The sequence below is a fragment of the Alternaria novae-zelandiae genome, assembly GCF_023758075.1.
Source record: "Alternaria novae-zelandiae strain BMP 2774 chromosome Unknown scaffold_3, whole genome shotgun sequence".
NCBI lineage: Eukaryota > Fungi > Ascomycota > Dothideomycetes > Pleosporales > Pleosporaceae > Alternaria > Alternaria novae-zelandiae.
The window spans coordinates 1,054,563-1,077,606 of NW_026056963.1; the positions used below are offsets into that span (position 1 = coordinate 1,054,563).

The 23,044-nt window shown below is 54.2% G+C and overlaps 7 protein-coding genes across 7 annotated transcripts; 4 read left to right on the forward strand and 3 right to left on the reverse strand.

The window, feature by feature from the left end:
* Positions 1-729: 729 nt before the first annotated feature.
* J4E88_002326 (uncharacterized protein) lies at positions 730-2,467 on the forward strand (the record flags this gene model as incomplete). The annotated part of the gene is made up of 6 exons (XM_049395991.1): positions 730-773; positions 821-979; positions 1,031-1,091; positions 1,137-1,532; positions 1,586-1,685; positions 1,734-2,467. The coding sequence occupies 6 exons, from the start codon at positions 730-732 to the stop codon at positions 2,465-2,467; spliced, it is 1,494 nt and encodes a 497-aa protein (XP_049258395.1).
* Positions 2,468-4,345: 1,878 nt separating this feature from the next.
* On the forward strand, positions 4,346-6,057 carry J4E88_002327 (uncharacterized protein; the record flags this gene model as incomplete). Its single annotated transcript, XM_049395992.1, has 6 exons — positions 4,346-4,420; positions 4,469-4,619; positions 4,671-4,939; positions 4,989-5,284; positions 5,336-5,893; positions 5,943-6,057. The coding sequence occupies 6 exons, from the start codon at positions 4,346-4,348 to the stop codon at positions 6,055-6,057; spliced, it is 1,464 nt and encodes a 487-aa protein (XP_049258396.1).
* Positions 6,058-8,923: 2,866 nt separating this feature from the next.
* J4E88_002328 (uncharacterized protein) lies at positions 8,924-10,647 on the reverse strand (the record flags this gene model as incomplete). Its single annotated transcript, XM_049395993.1, has 2 exons — positions 8,924-10,249; positions 10,309-10,647. The coding sequence occupies 2 exons, from the start codon at positions 10,645-10,647 to the stop codon at positions 8,924-8,926; spliced, it is 1,665 nt and encodes a 554-aa protein (XP_049258397.1).
* A 1,146-nt stretch (positions 10,648-11,793) lies between these two features.
* Positions 11,794-13,875, forward strand: J4E88_002329 (uncharacterized protein; the record flags this gene model as incomplete). Its single annotated transcript, XM_049395994.1, has 5 exons — positions 11,794-11,827; positions 11,880-12,073; positions 12,121-12,387; positions 12,432-12,920; positions 12,970-13,875. 5 exons carry the CDS (start codon positions 11,794-11,796, stop codon positions 13,873-13,875), a joined length of 1,890 nt encoding a protein of 629 aa, XP_049258398.1.
* Positions 13,876-14,168: 293 nt separating this feature from the next.
* On the forward strand, positions 14,169-15,681 carry J4E88_002330 (uncharacterized protein; the record flags this gene model as incomplete). Its single annotated transcript, XM_049395995.1, has 3 exons — positions 14,169-14,173; positions 14,507-15,121; positions 15,177-15,681. 3 exons carry the CDS (start codon positions 14,169-14,171, stop codon positions 15,679-15,681), a joined length of 1,125 nt encoding a protein of 374 aa, XP_049258399.1.
* A 146-nt stretch (positions 15,682-15,827) lies between these two features.
* J4E88_002331 (uncharacterized protein) lies at positions 15,828-18,539 on the reverse strand (the record flags this gene model as incomplete). Its single annotated transcript, XM_049395996.1, has 4 exons — positions 15,828-16,624; positions 16,673-17,071; positions 17,124-18,457; positions 18,529-18,539. The coding sequence occupies 4 exons, from the start codon at positions 18,537-18,539 to the stop codon at positions 15,828-15,830; spliced, it is 2,541 nt and encodes an 846-aa protein (XP_049258400.1).
* A 573-nt stretch (positions 18,540-19,112) lies between these two features.
* On the reverse strand, positions 19,113-22,754 carry J4E88_002332 (uncharacterized protein; the record flags this gene model as incomplete). The annotated part of the gene is made up of 1 exon (XM_049395997.1): positions 19,113-22,754. One exon carries the CDS (start codon positions 22,752-22,754, stop codon positions 19,113-19,115), a length of 3,642 nt encoding a protein of 1,213 aa, XP_049258401.1.
* Positions 22,755-23,044: the final 290 nt, after the last annotated feature.

Consider the following 23,044-nt stretch of genomic DNA (forward strand, 5'->3'; position numbering starts at 1 on the left):
GCCAGGACCGTGAACCGAGTTAAGGGATCTGCTAGTGACGGCGAGTGGTTGAGAAGGGATCTGGGATTCTGGGATAAGAATGCCCGGGGTCTGAGCCTTCTCCACAGCTGGAAGCCGGACCGAAAAAAGAAGGTCGCGAACTTAGCATATGCTGTCTAATGCCTCAGTCCCAGGCCTACTGCACGCCACTATGCTCGAATATTGCACAGCCTCGTCCAGACTCTGTGCGACTTTGAGGCTTCATAACTGTTCATGTTCACAACCGGAGATTTACTCAAACGTCGGAGTGTTAGATTCATCATTGCGTCAGTGCGCCGGGAGATGAGATGGAGGAGCCGGGAAATGGCTTGGAGCTGGAGCCGATTGCTGTAGGAACCAAATTGATCGCAGGCACAAATTGTAATGACGTACTCGTGCAATGTTGATAGGGATTGCGAACGCGCAGCCTCAAGACCGCCTGATAGATTCCTTCAGAGAGAATGGAGTGAATGTTGCGATGCATGGCAAGGATACTGCAGCTGGCTGCGTCTGGGAGCTTAGCCCCGCGAAAGTGGGGCTCTTCCGCAGGCACCTACCGCCGCCTCACGTAGGCAAACAAGTCGCGAGAGCTCCAGACAACTCCACACCGCAAACACCTCTATCCACCGAATTAATAGCACAACGCACGCGTATCACTCCAACTTGAGAATACGACTGCGGTCCAACTAAACCATCACCCACGCCACAACCATGTCTGACGATGACGACTTCATGCAAGACTCCGGCGAGGAGGAGTAAGTCGCCATGACATGCAGGCAATACCTCTTCTGACAAGCTGTAGGTACGACTTCGAGTACGAGGACGACGATGACGAGCAGAGCGGCGACGTCGACATCGAGAACAAATACTACAATGCGAAGCAGCTAAAGGCCGACGACCCCGAGGCAGCCATAGACGAATTCCTGGGGATGCCCGCGCTAGAAGAAGAGAAGTCGGACTGGTAGGAAATACGCAGATTTGGGGGAAGGATTGTATGCTGACGAACGCATAGGGGCTTCAAAGGGCTGAAGCAGGCAATCAAGCTCGAGTTCAAGCTTGCCCGCTACGACAAGGTAGATACTGCCATCCCGAGCAAGACCTCTAGCTGACACGTACAGGCTGTCGAGCACTACAAGGAGCTTCTTACATACGTCAAGTCGGCCGTCACGCGTAACTACTCCGAAAAGTCCATCAACAACATGCTCGACTTTATAGAAAAGGCCGCAGAAGACGCCGACGCATATCGCTGCATGGAGAACTTTTACGCCCTGACCCTCGACATCTTCCAGAGCACCAACAACGAGCGGCTCTGGCTAAAGACAAACATTAAGCTGGCGAGGCTGTGGTTGGATAGGAAAGACTACCGTCAGCTTACGGAGAAGCTCCGGGAGTTACACAAGGCCTGTCAGAGGGAGGATGGAACAGATGACCCGAGCAAAGGCACATATTCATTGGAAGTCTACTCGTTGGAAATTCTCATGTATGCCGAGACCAGGAACAACAAGCGGCTAAAGGTAAGGCCCATCTGCATTGAGATTAACCTGCATTATCTCTAACATTAAGACAGGCACTATACCAGCGAGCGCTCAAGGTCAAGTCCGCAGTTCCGCATCCCAAGATTATGGGCATCATCCGTGAATGTGGTGGCAAGATGCACATGAGCGAAGGCAAGTAGCCCGTGCCCTAGATACCGGTTCGGTACTAACGGATTGCAGAGAACTGGAAAGGCGCGCAGAGTGACTTCTTTGAGAGTTTCAAAAACTACGATGAGGCTGGATCGCTTCAACGAATACAGGTCTTGAAGTACCTGGTTCTCGCGACCATGCTATCGGGTTCAGACATCAATCCGTTTGATTCGCAGGAGACCAAGCCCTACCAGAATGACCCGCGCATCTCCACTATGACGGATCTAGTCAACGCCTATCAGCTAGAAGACATTCACGGCTACGAGAAGATCCTGCAGAACAACCAGGATTTGCTGCAAGATCCGTTCATCGCCGAGAACATTGACGAAGTTACGCGTAATGTGCGCACCAAGGCGGTCGTCAAGCTTGTCGCACCCTACACCCGCTTCACACTAGCCTTTATCTCGAAGCAGCTCAAGATCTCACTTGCCGAAGTGCAGGAAATCGTAGGCTTCTTGATTGTTGACAAGCGGTTGCGCGGCAAGATCAACCAACAGAACGGAACGGTGGAGATTGAGAGTAGCACAGACATGGACAGGGTGCAAGCGATGAAGGAGTGGAGCAGCGCCATCGGAGCCTTATGGCAGACGGTGCTGAACGAGGGCGAAGGTTTCAAGTCGGACGAGAGCGGTTCGCAGTTCACGCCTGGTGGTGGCGGGCCCCAAGGCATGAGCGGCTGGAACTCAAGCTCGATGGGGGGCAAGTCTGGTCGAGGCAAAGGCAAGGGTCCAGGACGCCTCCCGGGGGTAGTGAGCAAAGGATGACTTGCAGCATCGGTCGCGCGCGGTCCACAAGACGACCTGTAACTGGGTTTCCGGGCAGGGCACGGAGAGTGGGAGTTGCACAGTACCGTCACCGAGGCGTTTCTGACCTGAAATAATTGAGACATGCGGTCAGGTTGCTCAAGAGGAAGATGTGGGTTGGTTCGTCGGGTAGCACCGGGCAAGAGTTCCCGTGCACATGAGCGGTACGCGACTCAACATAGTAGGCGGGCAACGGACATGTTCGGTCACGCAATCGAGTGCAATTACCCACAGGTCAGCAGCGGTGCGAAGTCGTCTGTATGTAACATGGCCTCGTTTTCTCACGGCCATCAGCCAAGGTCCCGATCGCGCGGTCATGGCGGTAGCCTGCCGCCAACTAACGCCTCGCCATCTCGATGCCTATGAGCCGTGAATCGACTATCGATGTGACGCATGGTGATCTGAAGCTTCACTGCACTCGTACACATACGCATCACAGGCGGGTTTCCCAGCCATGGCACTGCGCGCCGGGGAAGCGGGCACAGACGAGGAGGGGGTTGCAAGCGAGCCTCTCAGCTAATGGGAGCGCCCACGCCGTGTCTGCCCTGACTCGCACGCGGCGTGGGATCGGTAACTTGACAAGAGTTTATCTCGGGTGTGCGGGCACTTGTTTTTTCTGTCGCAGAAGCGCCACCAGCCACGGAGCGGCAGAGCGAATCATGCCATGCAGGCGGCCACTGCAACAATACGCCAGAGGGTCGTCTTGGCATGTTGCTCGACGCCATGGGTGCCTCGATGCTGCTGTGTTGAGTGCACTCGACGACGTGATACAGCCTCTGCTCGTCGACGCATGCAACGCCAGCCCTGGGCTTGCAATTGTTCCGGTTGGCGGCGCTGCTCGAGGGCTTGCTACGCCTGGCGAGAGGTCCCATGTCGTCATGCCCACTGTCTCGTGACTCTGATTCTTCCGCGGCTCTTTGCTCGGCGATTCCATGTTTGATGTGACGGAGCATCAAGAGTGCACTTCAATCTCCAGATGCTAACCCATGAAGACTAGTGGGAGCGGAAATCGATATCACACCCCGGTGTTGGTGGGCAAGCCTAGCCGGGTCGTCTTGGAGCATGTAGCAGGCCTCTGTCGAGCATCTCATAGTGCTTGCTTTTGCGCGATGCTCCCTGGCGCTGATTATGTGGAGTGGCATTCCTCTTGTACACCCTCGCGCCCTGCCATGTCTCCCCTCGCAGGTATCCGGTGCAACTGAAATTGGCCGTTTCAGAGCGGCTGGACCAGAGTGTTGCAGACTGTTTTGGTGCCTGGCAGCTTCAATTGCACTGGCACGCGCGAAGATCCCCTCCTGTCTCTCCCATATATTGGCGTGTGCCCCTGGACGCCCGTGAGTATCACAGCAACGACCACAGCCTCCAGCCCTCCGCCGCCGGCCTCTGCACCTACTAAAGACGCTGCTGCCCTCGCCAGCAGCTCGCCGGCGAATTGTTGCTGAGATCGTTTGCGCATTGCCGGATCTGTCGTGGAATCCTTCCATCCAATTACTAGCCACTGAGGCCAGTCACGCCCACGGCCATCCAGGAGCCAACGGAGCGCACACAGCGGGGAACGGACGGTGCCGGCAATCTACACACAATCGCACACACACGCCAAAACACGCATAATAGCAGGACGAGATGAGCAGACAGTCGGTGTTGACGGGCTACCACCCTCACAGCCAGCATCACCCGCATGCACACCTACACCAGGGCCACTATGGAGTTCCGGCTCAGAACCACTACCAAGGCGGCCTAGCGTTTGCTATCCGCGCGCCGGTCCTTGCTCCCGGGAGCTATAATCATCACACTGGCCACCATCACCCAGGCCACCAGCATCGCAACCCCCACCTCAACATGGCCGCGTATCCCTCCGACGACGACTATGCCCACCTGCAGAAGCTGTCGAGCGAGTACGAGCCCGAAGCCACTGTGAGTTGAACTGCGACAATATTCGCCCAAGCGCGCTGACCGCCCAAGGGCCCACTGGTGGGCGAACGCCAAAGCAGCGCTGCCATCACGACGCAGTATGCCACCGCAGATCCCGTCTTCCAAGTCAAGACCGCTGCGTTGCCCGCCAAATACGCCTACTTCCGCACCTGCCGTGGCGATGGTCATTGTGGATGGCGGGGTGAGTGCCCATCGCTTTCCTAGTGTTGCTTGCCCGTGCTAACAAGAACAGCAATCGCCTTCACCTACTTTGAGGCCTTGCTGCATGTGGGCGACGTGAGCAAACTGGACCATGAAAAAGGCCGCCTCAACTCGCTGGGCAACTTGCTCTCAAATATCGGCTACTCGCGCGATATCTGGATTGACTTTGCCGAAGAGGCGTTCGAGCTCATGACCAGGCTTGCCGAATCGCTGCGCGCCATGAATGGCCAAGCCGATAGCATTCTCCTGCGTACTTTCAACGACCCGGGCGAGTCTATGGCAATCATCACCTACGTCAAGGTTTGCATTCCACATCTTTCATTATTCGAATTGCTAACTCCCCCTCCAGCTCCTAGCCAGTGCATGGGTGCAGACGCACGCAGATGATTTTATGCACTTTGTAGACAACGGCGACGTCAAAACATACTGCTCCAACTTCATCGAACCCACTCAGTGTGAAGCCGACAACGTTGGCATTGCCGCCCTTGCCGAAGCGCTGATCAAGCCTGCTGGGTTTGGTCTCGAAGTATGGTATCTGGACCGCTCACCAGGCGAAGAGATCAACCGCAGCTTCTACTCAGAACCGACAGACGCCCATCATCGCCCCATCCCCGGTGCGCCCATGTTACGACTGCTTTATAGGCCGTAAGTACACACCGTGCATGGCACTATCTTTCGCCTACTAATTCTCCCCAGTGGCCACTACGACATCCTATACAAAGCTGGAGACATACCACAAGTCCAGCACCAGCCTGTTCCCCAACAGCAACCACTTCATGTTGCCCTAGCCAACTACACTGACGAATTCATACCGACCGCTACCAACGTCGGCGACGTCATGAACATGATCCCGGGAATGTACCCCTCTGGTGTCGGTCTAGGCCAGCGATGGCCTTCACTTTCGTACGACTTCAGCCCCAGTCCCACTTCTCATCCTCAGGTTACGCCTGTCCAGCCATACGCCCCGACACCGACGCCTGTAACGCCGGTTAGCACTTCCCACTTGGACTTTGTTACACCACTCCATTCTAGCAACGCAAGCCAGTACAACCCGCCGAGTCATCACAGCATACATCTCGACCAACCTCCTGTGACACTCCCCATACACCCCCCACCGCCACCCGTGAGCATCGACCGAGCAGCTCCCATGGGTGTTGAGAGAGGCGGTCCTTTCCGGCCTTCAATGTACGAGTTGGAACCAGGTTTTGGCTCTTCGATGCAAGTCCAGCCGTTTCAAACGTCCATCTTTCGCAAGTGAGTATCGGCCCGATAATGCCTGTTGACCTAAACTGACATATACGAGTTCTCACTTCAACACTGCGCATTTCATGAATCCCGACTTTGAACCCGAGCAGTGGTGTCCGGACGGCGAGTACTCCATAGGGAACAAAGGCCGCCACAAGTCACACTCATCTTGAACACTTTTCTATGCCCGAACTCGACCCCGCGCTTCACTGGTGGCCCTTTCCCCGATATCTTAGCGACTACTAGCGTGGCGTTCATCGAGCTTGCTCTACTTTCTCGGCATCCTGCATCATACTTCCACGGCCTCAACACACTTACGACGAATGACGACCGATACCATATTTAACCTCTTTCGGAATATCGCCCAATCACCTCTACACATGCAAAAGCGACGGTACTCACAGTGCCTAAGTTCGGGCTATTTGGCCACCCGCAGATGCTTCCAATCTAGCATCCATCCACGACCTATTTCCATCAAGCGAGGGCGGAGTACTGTACCTTCTTTCTTCCTTACAAGCCAAACCCGCAAGGATCTACGACCGTGACGAATACCAAAGACTATCTGCCTCAGGGTGATCGACTTTAGAGTTGAACATCTTTATTGGTTTCTGTCTGTTCTCTTCTCCCATGGCATTATTAGCGATCACTCATCACCTTCGACATATTTTAACCATACACCTTCTCTCAGTTTAATACAAACACTATTCGGTATGCACGGTCTTTCCATGACTATGATTGCCGCGCCCCACTACGCTGGAAAACCCATGATTGCGGCACAGAACCCGTCTGCGTCTGCTCTTCAGTCCCTTGGTCCGAACGAACTGTTGCGAGCCCCCACGAATACCTTCGTTGAGAATCCTACATCTTCAAGATGTACCTCGGCCTGCGTCCGATCAGGACATGGCATGCCCAGGCTGCAAGGATCCATGTCCCAGAAGCTACACACAATAGCCATGACCGAGGACAAGGTATCTCTATCACTTTGCAGGCGGTCTTGTCGCCGATGGCATTACAATGGACAAGGAGGACCGTTAAAAACAAACCAATATAAACCCAGGTATCCCACTCACCGAAGATGACGACGTGACGTATATGTGACTCCACTATGACATGGACCCTGAACAAGGAAGCCCACCCTGCGTGCCGCAGAAGCAATTGCAGAGCAGGAGAAAAATCCAAGCCTATGCAACCTCATCACACTATAGTGTATCCCGAAAGTCTGGCCCTTTGCAACCTCGACCCAGTCGTCGGCGAACAATCTCAAACCATTCCCCATTCCCAAGTCAATATACCGAATCATTATTCCCAACAGATCCAGCCCCCACGTTACATCTCTCACACCTCGGCAACGCATAAGATCGGCGGTTAAAAAAAAATCTCCACTCCCTTTTCTCCTTCTCCCCCATTCATCGGACGATCACGCCCTGCCCTGTCACTCTGCAATACTCTGATTCTTTGCATGTTATAAACGGTCTAAACGCCCGTCTCCGTCCGCCCACCGCAGCAAGATCGAACCATTATGCATGTGCTCGCAGGGATTGCGCAACGCGCGTTGCCCCATACGCGACTAGCCTGGTATAAGAGCTTGTGTGTGGTGTGTGTGTGACGTTGATTACTCATACAAGTACAGTTTTGCTTTTTCGGGGAGATGGGGAAAGCAAGGCAGAGAGAGAATCTGCCTAGGGAGTGCGGAATCTGAGGAAGGATGATGCGTGAGTGAAGCTAACAAAAGGGTGCAGAAAAGAGTCATGTTTACGATCTCGGAAGCGAGTGGCGGGGGTTCAATGCAAGATACGCGGTTCGCTGAATGAAGCGAGTAGTTGAGGCAGGGGTTTATGTAATATTGAACTTGTTCTATTGTATCTCTGTGTGTGTGTGCGTGTGGTGTACGGCATTTTACAGTACAGGGGCAGCGAGCATATGGGCAGCACGAAACGCTATTCGTTCACCGTCTTTTCTGTACGCCTTTCCCCACCACCGGGGCAAAAGGTGTGTGTGTGTTCGTTGAAACAAACAGGATTGCGTTGGCGGCATCTTGGAACGGCTGTTCGCAGGATCGGTGGGAGGGTGGGTAGTAGTTCGATAGTCGCTTGGTTTTGGCCCCTGCGAGTCAGGTGTGCAGCAGGAACCACGCTCCACACTATAGCGGGACGGCTGGTATAGGGCCCGCGCGAGGTCGCACATTATGCGAGTATACTCACACCGCTCGAGACATGCTTTGACTCTTGCTCTGTTTCGTCCTGGGGAGAAAAGTGAAGCTTGCGGCTCACGCACAGCGAAAGGCGAAGTTTTGCAATTGCCGGCCGGATGACAGGGTCGTGTCTTACAGCAGCCAACTACATTGCCTCCACCTTTCATCCAAAGGCTGCTCATTAACAGAGAGAGGTCCGTGGAATGAAGCATGAACCTGCGGCGTAAGCCGAACAGTAGCACAGCAGGACGGGTTGAAGAGCTGCGTGATCGAAAACCGGCCGCAGCCTCTGAACTTGGCTTTTCGTCCCGCGGTGCAGCTGACGTTGATCCAAGCGTGACATTGAAGACACGGCGTCGTGCTTGCGCAGTACAATCATGTTCGTCAATAGTAGCACAATTGCGAAGAGGAAACCTGCACGGGCTACCCCGCTCTGTGTGATGACGGCTTGAAGAGGGCTTGGCTATGTGTTCAAGAACTTTGACCCGGGCGTCTTTGTGGTTTTCGCGATACAGTAGCAAGTCCGTGAATACGAATATTCGTCTTGGGGGTCTGACATGAGCAGTCTCGGAGTTCACCGGCTGGGAAACGTAGGCGAAGGATATCAATGCCACGGTTTTCCGACGTGGTGTTTCGCACTCTTGCCATGTCGTGATGTACATGCTAGGCGATGAAGACACTAGCCGCGTAAACGTACTACATATCGAAGTCTAGTGCTGCGGTTATACCAAGACGGCGGGCGCAAGCATGTGCAGCATCTCTTCCATTCTATGCCGCAGGAGCCGCCTTATCGCGAAGAACCTTTGTCGGTATCGTGGCCTTGTACGCAGCCCCGCTATCGTCGGTGCTCAGGACTCGTCAGCTGCATCGGTATCATCCGATTCAGACCCGGAAGTGGCGTCTGTGCCGTCGTTCATCTCCACATCCCCGTTGGTCTGCTTGCAAGTTGCGCCGTTAGCACCCGTTCTTCTCTTCGCTCGTGTTTTGGTGCGTTCAGCCCTCTTCTTTTCTTGGCCCTTGAAGTAGTCGTTCTCGTCGCGCAATTCTGAAAGTTGGGAGAATGTAACTTTTTGGATGCGTTGGAGACTTGCAAGCTGCTTCTTCAACTCCTTTACTTCGGCCTGCTGAGCTTTGCCTGAGGAATCGGATGTAGTCGCACTACCTTCGTCCAGCGCCATGAAGTCGGCTGTCGAGGCTGAAGCGCCCTTGGGCTGGGCAGCCCAGGAGTCCAGCTCGGCTAAGCTCTCCTCCAGCATACTGGCAGGGAAACTGGAGTGCGTAAGAGCTTCCTCGAAGGCGCTTCTTCCCGCAGATCTCTTCTCAGTGGCAGAAACGTGGGGGCTGCGCAGCCGACCCGTCAGCTGCAGGTTCAAGGTATAGTTTGGCGGAATCAGGCCATTTACGCTGCTCGTCAGCCCTGCATCTTGTTTCGGCTTGACAATAGCCTGGATCTTGAAAGTCGGTTCCGGTGCGTTGGGAAAGCCAGTCGGCGGGAGGAATCGAAGGTTTGAGACAGGACCAGGAAGATTGGCAGGGGTGGAAAGATAGTTGGACTTTGCAGTATCCCAGAGTGCTATCTTGCCGCTGGCGTGGCCCGATATTATTGCTGTGCCGTCCCAGCTAAGGCTCAGACAGAGGGCTCCGCCGAGCTTCTGCGACTCTGCATTGAACCGGCTCTTTGGCGGCGGCTGAATTGGCCGGTGAGACGAGGCACTATCTCGAAGGACGTCTATTGAGGTAGTCTTCTGGACGTCATCGTAGAAGTCGATGGTTTGTAAGCTGCCGTCAGCGTAAGCCACATAGAATGCGCGGTCTGCAGGGTCGAGAGTGACTGCAGTCGGTATCTCAGGCAGCAGATATGTGCGCAGAGCTTGGCCATTGTGGTAGTCCCATACTATAGCAGACTTGTCCCCTGATATTGACACGGCGATGTTGGCAGTGCTCGAGCTGTGCCCGCAAGCGATGGACGATATGGGGCCGCGGTGGGTAGAGAGGGTCTGCATGGGCGAACGCGAGGCGTCGGGAGAGAATGACAGTATCGTGGGAAGCGCCCATACATGAATCATGGCATCCGAGGAGCCTGACAGGAAGAAGTTGGACGACGGGTCGACCACGATACTCGTGACTGGCTGGAGATGGGACGTGGATGTGGAGACAAGACGGCCTGAGCAGACCTGAGATGTGTATTAGATAAGTCGCACACTACATGTATCATTCCAAAGTTATGACTGACCTCCCAGGCTAGTATGCGCCCGCTCTCAGTCCCCAGCAAGAGCACGCTGTCCTGCGCCGCGAGTGCGATGCTGTGTATCCTCTCCGGGAAGGGCACGAGGGCCTCCTGGTTGCCCTTCTCTCTGCTGTAGACATGGACAATCGCTTTCTCCGACTGCGCAGCGAAGATATGCGAGGCGCTCACAGCTATGCCATTTGGCGCAGCCGCGCTCTTCTTGAGGGCCTGTCTTTGGGCGACGAGCGGCTGGAACTCGTGGACGAAGATACCCGCATCTTTGGTGACGCCCGTGTTTGGCTTAGTCGATGCCGATATGGCGGCGACGAATTGTTCGGTGAGCATGGCCGGGCGTGATTGCGGAAGTTCGTTGTCGCAAGTCGAAAGCTGCAAGCTCTAGAAACTTTTTGGTGGAGCATTCGCAGACCGGGGGTCTGTGCACCTAGCCGCGGCATGGTCCGAATCGGGCAACTTGTCCAAAGCCGTCGATTGCGGGTGTCTAGATAATTACCACGGCCGTCTGAACCTACTCGAGGTCCCATCCGAAGTAGCTCTAGACACAGCACCCGTCGACGACACACAGAGCTCCAAATCAGCATCCTTCGGCACATCTTTTTGCATTAGTCGAGGTCGCCGCGCAGATTTTGAATGAAAAGAGCGGCGCCTTGCCTGCGGGACCGTTTCGCTGCTGCGTTGGCAATGAGTAGGTCCCGCTAATGCCTGGCGTCGCCATCTGCTATCACGAGGCCGAGACATGGCCCGGGGCCTGACAAAAGCTCGTAAAGCTACCCCGCATGCAAGTAGCCTAGCCATCTTGGCCACAGGTAAGGGCTGACATAGGGCTGTTCAGCCGCGTACCAAGTGGATTCTGCTGCGTCAGCTCGTCGCCTTCTCGTAACATCACGACTTATCGAGGAAGGTGAACTTTAGTGCGGAACTGAAACACGCTCAACTCGCCGGCAACAGTTTTAGTAACATGTGTGATGTGGTGCGGGAATATCTCTGATCACGGCTACCGAATGCTGAATGCCTACCCAGCTACATTCACGGGTAGGCCGACAAAGAACTGCCCCGCGTGAACCCATCGCCAATCTAGATCCCCACACGGACGCCTCGAAGAACTACCACGAGAGCTAATGGACTGCTCGGTTCATCCGTTTGGTATTGCTCTTTGCCCAATGAGTACTGACCGGATGCCTGGAGCGAGCTGGCACGAGGTCCATCGGTCTACTCTCGCCTATTGCAACTGTATGGGGCTATGGTCTGGGGGTTCTGCGGACATGGTTCTCGAACAAGCCTCGTGGCAGCCCAAAAGCCAGCCCTGCAGGTCAAAGGCACAGTAGTGCGCAGCCCCGCCCAGCTGGGAGCCTTGACCTCGCACTCCAGATCTTTGAGAAACACTACTTTATCACTGCAGTACGAAATCATATATAGTCTGGTCTAATTTGCGCACTCTCTGATCATTCAAGATATTACAACTGTTGACCCAATATGTCTCTCGAGGAATTGACAAGCAAGTCGTATGGTACGTACATATTCATCAGTACATTTCTTTGCTAACTCTTCGATACTTGCAGACTACATCGTTGTTGGAGGTGGCACCGCGGGCTTGGTCATTGCAGCTCGTCTAACAGAGGACCCCAACATTTCTGTAGCTATCCTTGAAGCTGGCGGCAATGGACTGAATGACCTCTTGATCGATGCACCAAACATGTTCACTCAGCTCTGGGGCAAACCACAATATGATTGGGATTACAAGACTGTCCCTCAGGTAAGCACATGATGTGCTGGAATTGGCTTCATCTAACAATCTGGCAGGAGGGCACAGTCGGCCGGGTGCACGGCTGGGCCCGAGGCAAAGTCCTTGGTGGCAGCTCAGCTATCAATTACAATATGTTCAGCATGGCTTCCAAGCAAGATCTGGACAACTGGGCAGAGCTCGGCAATAAAGGCTGGTCCTTTGACGATATGAAGGCCTACTACAAAAAGTTTGAAACATATCACCCAGCATCAGAGACCTTTGGAAAGGGCATGGACGACAAATACCTCGACAGATCACTTCGCGGCACCTCTGGTCCAGTCCATGTCAGTGGTCATTGGCAACTCATGGATCTTGCTAATCGAACTAGATATCTTTCCCAGAAACCGACGTTACATGGGGCCAGGACGTGTGGCCCAAGACTGTAGTAAACGCCGGATACTCGCCCGCAAAGGATCCTCGTACCGGCTCAGCGATTGGCGGCTTCAATCAGCTCAACACTATCGACCCCAAGCACAACAGACGAAGCTACGCTGCGAGAGATTACTACGAGCCCAACGCGGACAGGTCAAACATGACTCTTATCACTCATGCGCTGGTCTCTAAAATCGAGCTTGAGAAGACCGCGGAGAGTGTCAAGGCCACCGGTGTTCAATTCACAGTTGATGGCACTACGCACGCGATGAAGGCGAGCAGAGAGGTCATAGTCTGCGGCGGGGTTGTCAACTCCCCCCAAATCCTAGAACTCTCCGGTATCGGGTCATCTACTGTACTTGGAAAGGCTGGAATTGACGTCCTCGTTGATCTCCCTGGCGTCGGGGAAAACTTGTCCGATCATACAGCGACTGGTCTCGTACTGGTAAGTGTATATATTGCTTTGGTTACTTCCATGCACTGACCTTCCCCAGGGTGTAAAAGATGAATACCCAACCGCCGAAGCTCTCGTCCAGAACCCAGCTGTCATGCAGCAAGCCCTAGAAGCATACATTACCCACAAAGCCGGTCCATTTGCAGGAGCGCCTACAACGACAGGCTTCGCCTCACTTGCAAAGATCGAACCCGACTTTCCAAACGCAGAGTCGCACATCCAATCTCTCCTTGAAGACTTCCGCAGTAGACATCCCGATGCCGACCCTGCAGGTCGCGACACCCTCTATGGGCGCCAACTCCTCGATCCTAAAGAAGCAGTTTGTCAAATCGTAATGCTGCCTACGGGCGCACAGATGCAGAACCCAGAGTCGGCTAGCGGACTGTTTCCGTCTGTAGAAGAGGGTATGTGGTGCACCATTGGCGCATGCAGTACACGTTCTCTGTCTCGCGGTAGTGTACACATCAACAGCTCTGACCCTACCGCGTATCCTACAATCGACCCAGCGTACTTCTCTCATCCCCTCGACCTCGACATGATGGCCCGAGCGCTCCTTCACTGTATCTCCTTCACATCCGTAGAGCCGCTTGCCTCAGTCCTCCGCCGAGACCCCAATGGCAACCTCATCACGTCTAAAACCGCCGGCCCAGTACCCAAGACACTGGAAGAAGCGAAGACCTTTGTGCAGAATAGTACGGTGACAGAGTATCATCCCGTTGGTACTTGTGCTATGTTGCCAAAAGAGAAAGGCGGTGTTGTAGATGCGGAATTGAAAGTTCACGGCGTGGAGGGACTAAGGGTGGTGGATGCTAGTATCTTCCCAACTCATGTACAAGGAAATATTGTCAGCTTAGTGTATGCTGTTGCAGAGAAGGCGGCAGATTTGATCAAAGGTGTGGATGGCATGGATGTTGTGGAAAGGATAGATAGTTTGCGCGTTGACTGAATAGGGGAGTGCATTGCAGTTTTGAGGAAATGCAATCGGTTCTCATGATGAGAAGCAAGCAATAGCAACCTGAGGCATGCCAGTTGACTCAGCTCAATGCGCGCCTAAACTAGGCTCAATGCAAATGGTGCCCATGTTAGCACGTGCAGGGCCGGTGAACGCCAGTACGCACTCGTAGAAGAGAAGGAACTTGACAACAACCTCCTGAGTTAGCACATTGGCCTCCTGTACTAACTTGATACATTATCGCAACACGGCTACCAAAACATGGTTTTCGCAGCACGATCGCCGCAATGACGTAGCGTCCAATCTTACAATCGCTCCTGCGTAAGTCCAAGCGTTCCTTTGAACGCGAACTTGCCCAATCCGATCCGGCAGGAGCACTGCAACGTGAAACCTGCTTTGTCCTTTTCTTGTCGTAAGACGCGAGAGATTACGGCAGTCACCGTTCTATAAACAATTCCGATTCTTCTCTCGCTTTCTCGTGTTTCTGAAGAATTTACTTCAACCTTCACCATTGACGGAATCCCTGTACAACTATTTCCCATTTGACAACTCATTTTCTTTCGAGTTCAGCATATCCAAACAACAACACCACACCGAAAGTCGAAATGTCAACACGCAAATCCAGCCGCGCAACCAAAGCGGTCAAATACACGTCCGCATCCGAAGGCTCGGATTTTGAGGACAAGAAGCGAAAGCCCAGAAAGACAACTATAGCTAACCCCAAAGGACCCACCAAAAGGACAAAAGCAGCACCAAACGCGACCACCGTATCCGCAAAGAAGGCCTCTATGAACGCCAAGCGCCCCGCCGAATCCGACAGCGAGGACGAGGACGCCGCCGCAGTAGCAGCCCCCAAACCCAAGCGCCAAAAGAAAGACCCCGAGACCCTCGCCCAGGAAGCCCGCGAAAAACAGGCCAAAGCCGACAAAGCGCTGCACAAACAAAACTGGCAGGACTGGCTCGCAGCCCACACCGTTGAAGGCGAGATGCTAGAAGACGAACCGAGCAAGGAAGAAAGCATCACACAGACCGACGCGCTGAAGAAGTACGGGCTCAAGAAAGAGGAGCTGACTTCTTTACTGCGGTACGAGAAGAAGAACCCGTTGTATGGTGGCACGATGAAATTGTTCCTAAAAGACAATGTGAAGGAGCTGTGCTTCAGGAAGATGGGGATGTTGGAGGGAGTGGAGGGGGGAGATGATGAGGTTTTGAGGAAGGGGGAGGAGATTTGGCAAGCAGAGTAAGTTGACATGTGTGTTATCTGAGAGAGGAGATATACTAACAGGAGATTCCAGACACAAAGACGATCCTGAGACTGAGAACGAAGCGAAATCGACGAAGGTGAAGAAGGCTGACAAGTCCACGCCGACAAAAGAGAAGAAGGACGCCCCAGCCAAACCCGAGAAATCGAAGAAGGAAGCACCAGTCAAGCCCACCAAACCAGCCAAAGAAAAAACACCCAAGCAAAAGTGGTCAGCATACATATCCGCACACACCCTGGCCGCCGACTCGAACCTCACCGAAGAGCCATCCGACGTCATCAACCAAACAGAGTGCAAGAACAAGTACAGTCTCACGCCCCAGGACCTAGCTTGTCTGTCTTTCTTCCCCAAGAAGAACCCAGTGTACGGGAAAATCATGAAGTTATTCGAAGAGAGCGAAGTGAAGAAGTTGGCGTATGTGAAGACTGCTGTTCTAGCTGGAGTGGAGGACGATGGTGAGGATGAAGGGGCGTTGGTGAAGGAAGGGAGGAAGATTTTTGAGGAGCAGCGAGAGGGTGAGGAGGGTGAGGAAGAGTAGGGGCTGATTGGTACGCGGCCACGACTCATGTGGTCTGCAGCGACATGCAACAACAGTATTCGTGAATTTACGAGATTCTCTTCCTGACTTTTCACTTGTATTCGTCTTTACTGCCCTAACTCCAGTCTCACCCATCTCTCATGCCCTCACCACTTGATAGCCTTCTTGAACACAGGAACCTCTTCGAAGTTATCCACACTCCACTTCAACTTCCCATCGCCCGTGATCCACGCACCCTGATCGGTAGCGTTCAGTCCCGTCTTCTCGTTCTCACTAATTTCATGCTTACTCGCGCCAATACTGTCCTTTGCCAACCAAACAACCGGCGTCTTACTCGTGAAAGCAGGGTTCAGATAGGCCTTCTTCAGGTCCTCTTCGCTGTATTGAGGTTCCTCATCTTCGTCAAATTCGCCGTCACGTAGCCAAGCCTTCAAGGCAGTGTAGCTACCGAAGACGTGTGGCTGTAGGAACCGGGCAACAGGCGAGACGACCTTGGACGGCACACGCGTCCGTTCGCTCACGCGATCAATCCTCGACTCTGCGTGCTGAAGAGCTTCAGATTCGCCTTCCTCTGCCGAAGACAGTAGTGGTGCCTGCTCACCGTCTTCAGAGTCGAGCGCGAGATCCGCGGGTAGGTATCGTTCGAGTGGAGCGAAGTAACGGTTCGTGATATAGTTGAAGATGGCGGTGGCGAAAAGTAGAACGACAAGCATGATTAGAGGACCAGTCGCTTCGCGTAAACTGAAGAGACCGATAAGGCACAGCTCGGCTATGTAGACACCAGTGAGAAGATGCTGCAGAGAAAGCGTGTACGCATGTCCTTTAGTGTCGATTTTCGGTGTCGCGGTATACAACAGCTGGTACTGGTAGCACCAGTAGAAGATTACAAGACCGATAGCAGCGACGCCAAGAACGAGAGGCGCGATACAGGAGTAAACAATCGCTGCGATAGATCAGTAACAGGTCGTCTGTGATATCTGAGATGACTTACCGATGACGACAAAGTTGCCGTACTTCGGGAATAGCTTGCCCCAAGCCATGCCCCTCATTGTGATGAAGCTGTTGTACTTCTGACGGGGGGTCTTATCGAAGAATCTGTCATAGAAAACATACGACAGCACGTCGGTGTAGTTCAGTATGTTACTTGGGGCATTGGTCAAAGCCTGGACAATGAAGTACGCCAGATAGGTGTTTGATGCTCTCGGCAAACGCTCCGCGAGTTGCTGTGGTATTCGGCTTGGGTCTTTGACGATTTGCGATACTACCGCTGCAGCACCTGAAGCGAGTGTGGTGACAAGGAAGACCTGCAGTACTTGGAAGACAAAGTACCACTTGAGCACCTTCAGCTCAATGACAGTCTTAGTCGGCTCTCCGAATTTTGTAAAGATGTCTGCATCATGTCAGCCCGAAGGTAGCAATATAGGTCAAAGGAGGACACTTACACCTAAAGATTTTAGGTACGTAGCTAGCCAACGCGCTCAAGGCCAGAGAAGGTAGGAGACCACTAAGTAGGCTCATAAGTCCGGATGGAAGCTTGTTGAGGAACGCGAGCCATTTAAAATTCTCGGCGAGATATTCAACATTCGACAATGCACCGACTACTCCAACTGGAATGGACCAAAGTATGATGACAGCGACGACTAGGGTGATGGCAACTCCACTCTGAGATATCCGACGCGCAGGTGCTAGGTTCAGGTTGGCCCAGATAACTTCATTGGGCGTAGTACCGACAAAGCGAGGGGTGAGAGACAGAATGTCAGACGATGCGATCTGTTGGTAGGCTCTCTGAGCCGCGGGCTGGGTGCGAAACTCAACGAAGACCGCCGCAGCTCCACCAAGACTCTCAGCTGTCTCGTTCGATTCGCGAGCCTTCTCGATGTCATTCTCTTTCTCCTTAATCTGGTCTCGGAAATAGCTGATGCTGTCAACTTCCTTGCCAACCACTGGTGTCTTGGATTTGTGTGTAGGTCGTAGGGATTTCTTCATCTGCTTGGGTAGCTGCTCATACTTGATGTTTCGATTATGGCTCTTTCCAACTTCCTTGTTGACGTTCAGGATCAGGGACATCTCAGCGCCCTCTAGCTCCTCGACTTTCGAGTTCCTCTCTGAAACGAGCGACACAAGCTTCTCGCCTTTGGTGACTGGCCAGATCCTGACTGCATCGTCGCCGAAGAACCGCTGCATGTTGCCTTCGTCGAGAGCTGCAGTAGGTGCTGAGAGGTAGAGTACGGTGCGTGAAGACAACCTCTTCGCGTTCGGCTTCGATAAGTTCCATGCTTGTCGCAGTCCGATGAGCCATAGGCGTTCCCGCGCAACAGTGAACATGACAAAACTGAAAAATATCCATGCCACAACGGCATGCGCATAGAGATGGTCCTTGTGCTTCACATTGCCGATACCAACGCGATTAAGTTCCTTGGAATTGCCGCCACCGGTATAATTGGCAGGCAGAAGGATAGGCCAGGTAATGACTGCACCGCCGACGCAGATGAAGATAAGAGTCCTCATGAATCGCAGGAACAAGTACGAATCAAGCGACTGGTGGTATAGCATAAACTTGTCCGGAACGGTCCTCATGGTGTGGACCCATTCGAAGTAGCCCGGCGATTTCGAACATGGCGTGCGATCCTTCTCTGGTACGGTGCCAATAAACGTCCGTGGTGAGTAGATCTTGGGGAAGCGGCGCCAGATGAGGACAAACGCGACCATGTACAAAGTCGCAATCACGGCCGTGGGCACGAAAGCTGCAGCGAGTGACGCGAACGAAGAAGGGCCGCTAGACTTCGTGACAGGGGATGTTAGTACACGCGTTTTGAGTAAAGTCGGGGTGTGGACGCAGGTACGTACCGACTGGACATGGCTGGTGCCATGGTCTTTGGCGACGAACACCGTCTGAAGATCCATGCCGGGTGTCTGTTGTGGGGCAAGAACTGATTAGCAATGCCTCATAGCCGATGCAGGACGAGAAATTGCAGATTGGCAAAGCGGAAGAGGTTGTGACGGAGGCTTTGCGCGCTTCTGCCTGTGTTGACTAGTGTTGCGGAGAGCGATGGGTGAAGCCTGTCAAGCAAGGACGCCGATGACGTAGACGCGTCAGTGGCGCGGATTCATGCAGGTCACGTGCGACTCACTTTAAGACAGCAAACCAACATTACAGACCCGGGTCTGTCCAATCATGCACTAGATATATTAAGGCGTCCAGTACAATTAATGCGCGCATGATGAACCCAGTCGACATTATTACAATTTTATATGTATGCCTACGTAGCCAAGAAAGCCCCATCCAATATTCGTACAACAGTCTATAACGCGTGGTATCGCAGTATGCAAGCCTGTTACCCACTATCCAAAACGCCCACAAAGGAAAGATCCCGATAAAATATCTAACGCCGTCGTATGCAAGAAAATAAACTGAACACTACTGGGCACACCTAGAGCCACAGCAGCCACCTGATCACTCCAATTCCCACACCAAATACTCTCTTGACAGATCCGACGAGCACAACGATGAGCCAAAGACACCACATGAGCGCGACGAGAGCCCATTCAACGAGCATCCACCCAAATCCTCGGATCCAGCGCATCCTGCGTTTGCGCGTGCGAATCATGCGGTCAATCTCGTCTGTGATCTGCTTGACCTGCAGGGGGCCTTGTCCAGAAACCTCACTTGTGATGCGCACAGCTTGGTCCCCGCTTTCTAGGATACGCGGCATGAGGTCCGAGTCCACCGTAGATTGCAAAGCCGAGATCTGGTTGGTGAGTTGCTGAATGGCTTTATCGCGGAAACACTCAAGTGAGGACTGTAGTGCCTTTGTGGATGACTCCAGATCTTTGACCAACATGCGTGCAGCAAGAACGTGCTCTTCCTTGCGCGGAACGGGGTAGAGTCGCATTTTTGATGTAGCGGCAGCGCGACTCAGGAAGTCGGGAGGCGGATCTCTTATACTGTGCGCGCGCCGGTCGATTTCCCTTGCTTTGACGCCTGAGCAGAGGAATAGAGCGCGCACTCGAGCGATGTCCGCTTGGGTAACGCCATTCGCGTTTTTGTTACGATCAGCAGCATTATCATCGCCGTCGGCAATGCTCCAATGTCTCCCGTTAAGCCCGGGCCGAGAGGCACTGCGCTGCCTATGCGAGCCCTGTGCGTTTCGGAGTCCAGTGGGAGGGAGGCCCACCATGTCACCGCCAGGCCGAGCGAGGACTTCATTGATGCGCTCCTGACTATGGCTCTGGGTAAGAGTAAGATCTCCTGCGGAAGAGTTCCCGGATATAGTACCAAGGTCCATACGTGGTGGTAAAAGCCGATCAATTCTAGGAGAGCGACTGTTCTTCTGCTCTCGCGCCTGACGTGAGATGTGATGCTCAAAATCCGATTCCTCATCGGGGATTGTGTGAATTGGCCGAAACGAAGGTAGATCAAGATGGTTGCGGTCGTTGTTGGTAACACTACCATCTGTCCCTGCCGTGACGGTCCGACTCATCGGTGGCCGTTTGTTGTGCTTGGCTTTGACAGTGCCATAATCGTCGAAATCGACAGAGTTGCGATCAGACACGGTGTCCGCATCCGAGTCGTCGGCCCGGTCTCTTCTGAAGATGATATCACCGACTTTGGTGCCCTCATTCTTCACGCCCTTGAAGAATCTTGTGACAGCTGAATGTGGTTCCTGGGTGTCCCTGCGACGTAGCTTATCCGGACTAGGCAAGCTACTGACACTATCATTCTTGCGGTGACCGAGTAGATTCATCACAGCACCAGGAGCTGCTAGGATGGCTGTTCCGATGTGTTTGTCCTCTTTGTCGTCTGGAGTTTCCTCGCTGGTCTGCCGAGATCTGGCCTTCCTGTCTGTTCCAGCAGATTCTGGGCGGAATTCGTGTTTGTGATCATCACTATGGTCATGCGAATGGAAAATGCTGTTGAACTTGCCCCGTTTCGCTTTCCTCGTCTGTGAGTTTGATCGACTTGGAGGTGATGAGAGATCGCCTCCAATATGCGGGAAACGTTTGGCGTGTGGAGTGTTTGGAGCTGAGCTGTCTTGGTCGTCGAAAGACGAACGAGGTTCATTATCGTCAATGGAAAGAGAAAGAGCTGTACGAGCCTTAGGTGGCATCTTGAAGTTGCGCCGCTCCTTCATGTATGCGAAGCCGTTCGTGGGGCGGGGTACTTCCAGCGAGTCTCTAGATGGCCTGCTGTCTGATGTGACCTCTTCATTTCGCCCCCATTTGTTCGGCGTATCTGGTGTGAAGTCAGGGGTTGACTTGGGTTGTGACTCTCGAGCTTGTTGCTCAAGAAGCAAAGCCAAAGGACCGGTGTTGTGATCTGGGTCGGTGACTATACGAGTCTTTCGTTTGCGAGTATCTGATTCTGACTCTGAGCTATCGCTATCGTCATGGCTGCGCAGCCGTGAGCCCCGTCTAGAATGCTTGCCGCCTCTGGGGCTATCAGTTCGCAGCGCTGGAAGCAACCTTCGCTTGCGCCCACGTTCGCTGCCTTTGTCGCTCTCGTCACCTGTCGTGTGATCGACTGCGATGCTGGGCAGGCCATCAATCCAACTCTTCCTCCGGTTGTCAGGGTAGTCTTTGCTTGCGCGCGGTGATAGGAAGTCTTTTGGCTGCACCTCCTTGGGAGGCGGATATACCTTCCGGCCGTAGCGATTCTCCACAAGCAGCTTGTTTTCGCCTTGTTCCAGCCAGTGCGCGTCCGCAAGCAACTCTTGTGGGCTGAAGATCCAGCCTTTGTGAGGTCTCGCAGGCTTGCTCGGGGCAGGTGGGACTTCGTGATCGTGGTGTATCTTGGGCAGCTGTACTGCATCGTCTCGACGGTAGCCGGCTCGCTTCGCATGCTGCTCAACGCGATCCACCCACTCGCGTACCTGCTCAACGTCGTCGAATTCTTCCGAAGAGTGGTCGAGCGTCACTCGCTCCCGAGCCCTGCTCCGGCGGTTTCGTATGTATTGGAGAGGGTTGTACGGTCGGCCGAGTTCGTGCTGTTTGCCAGCGTGAGACGGCACGCGGGTGAGCTGTGCCTGGGCACTGCCTGGGACGCTGTTTGAGGAAAAGACGAAGTTGCCTGGGTTGTTAGCATCGGGCTTCAGAGGCGGTAGAAATTCCAGAAGCCGCAGATACTCCATGCGAAGCTCGATGTACGCGCGCGCTTTCTCGACTCGAGCAATCGTGGCAGGAGACGGGTTGATGTTCTGCGAGCCGGGAAACGCAATGGATGCGCTTCTCTGCATGGAGGTAGACATGTGGCGCGTAGGAGAGCTCTGGCCGCCCATTGGGGATATGTTGCGTGAAGTGCGCCGTTGCTCGTTGAGATACTGCTTGAGACTGCCGCCAGCGCCATAGTTGGAGAAGCTGCCCTCTCGCTGAGAAGCAGAGGGGACTCGTGACTGGGATGCCAGGAGCTGACCACTGCTGATGTGTCGCCTTCGACTCTCGCTCAGGTTCAGCGCCATGTGTACCAGCTGGTTCGGGTCAATGGCCTGCCGTGGCTGCGCGGTGTTGGGCGAGGGGTCTCGATCACGGGCTGGAGGCTGCATGTTGTATGCGCTCCCCCTAGTCTTGCCAATGCGTATGCGCTCGTCGTGTCGGTCCTGGGAGTCGGTGAAGTTGATGCGGGATGCTGCGCCGGGGGCAGGGCCTGGGCCATCTCGCTGTACCTCTCGCGACAGAGGCGAGCTGGCTGCATCCTTCTCGTGTGTGCCATGGTGTCGCGAGGTGCGCTTGCCCTTTGCCTCGTCCCGGTGAGCCTCGTGGTTGCCATGTCGCTGCCGTGGCCCGCTGGGGAAATTTGAATCTAGCAGGAAGCCGCCAGATCTGCGAACGCGCTGCTTCCGGCGCGCAAAGTCTTCCTCGTGCACCGAGTCCCTAGCCAGCAGGCTGCCCGATGCTGAGCTCCCTGCGTCGTTGGTTGCGCCTGTGCTGGGTCTGAAATCTTGGCTCCGCCGCGGGGAAGAGCTGCCTTCGCCGTGGTCGGTGTAGGCGCCCGAGTTGCTGGCGATGTATGTGTGCGAGGAAGTCGTCCAGCGGTCCGAGTCTCCCGACGGCCGGCCATGGCTGGAGCTTGCTGACATTGCTGGTGATGGCGCCTATGTCACCTCGAAGGGCCAGGGGGGCGCATGGCGGATGCCGACGGCTGCGCGAGCAGAGGTGCGGCCGTGTCCGGGGTATCGCGACCAGGCGATGTTGCGACGAGATGCTCACGTGTAGGGCCTACGTAGCAGCGTATGAAATCATATGTGGGGTGCGCGGCTCGATGCTGTCTGGAGGATGGCCTCCACCTCGGTAGGAGAAGCATGATCGTCTGCACCCCTGTTTCTCATCCAAACGTCAAGCGTGGGCCCGTGTGCAACAGCTCCTTCAC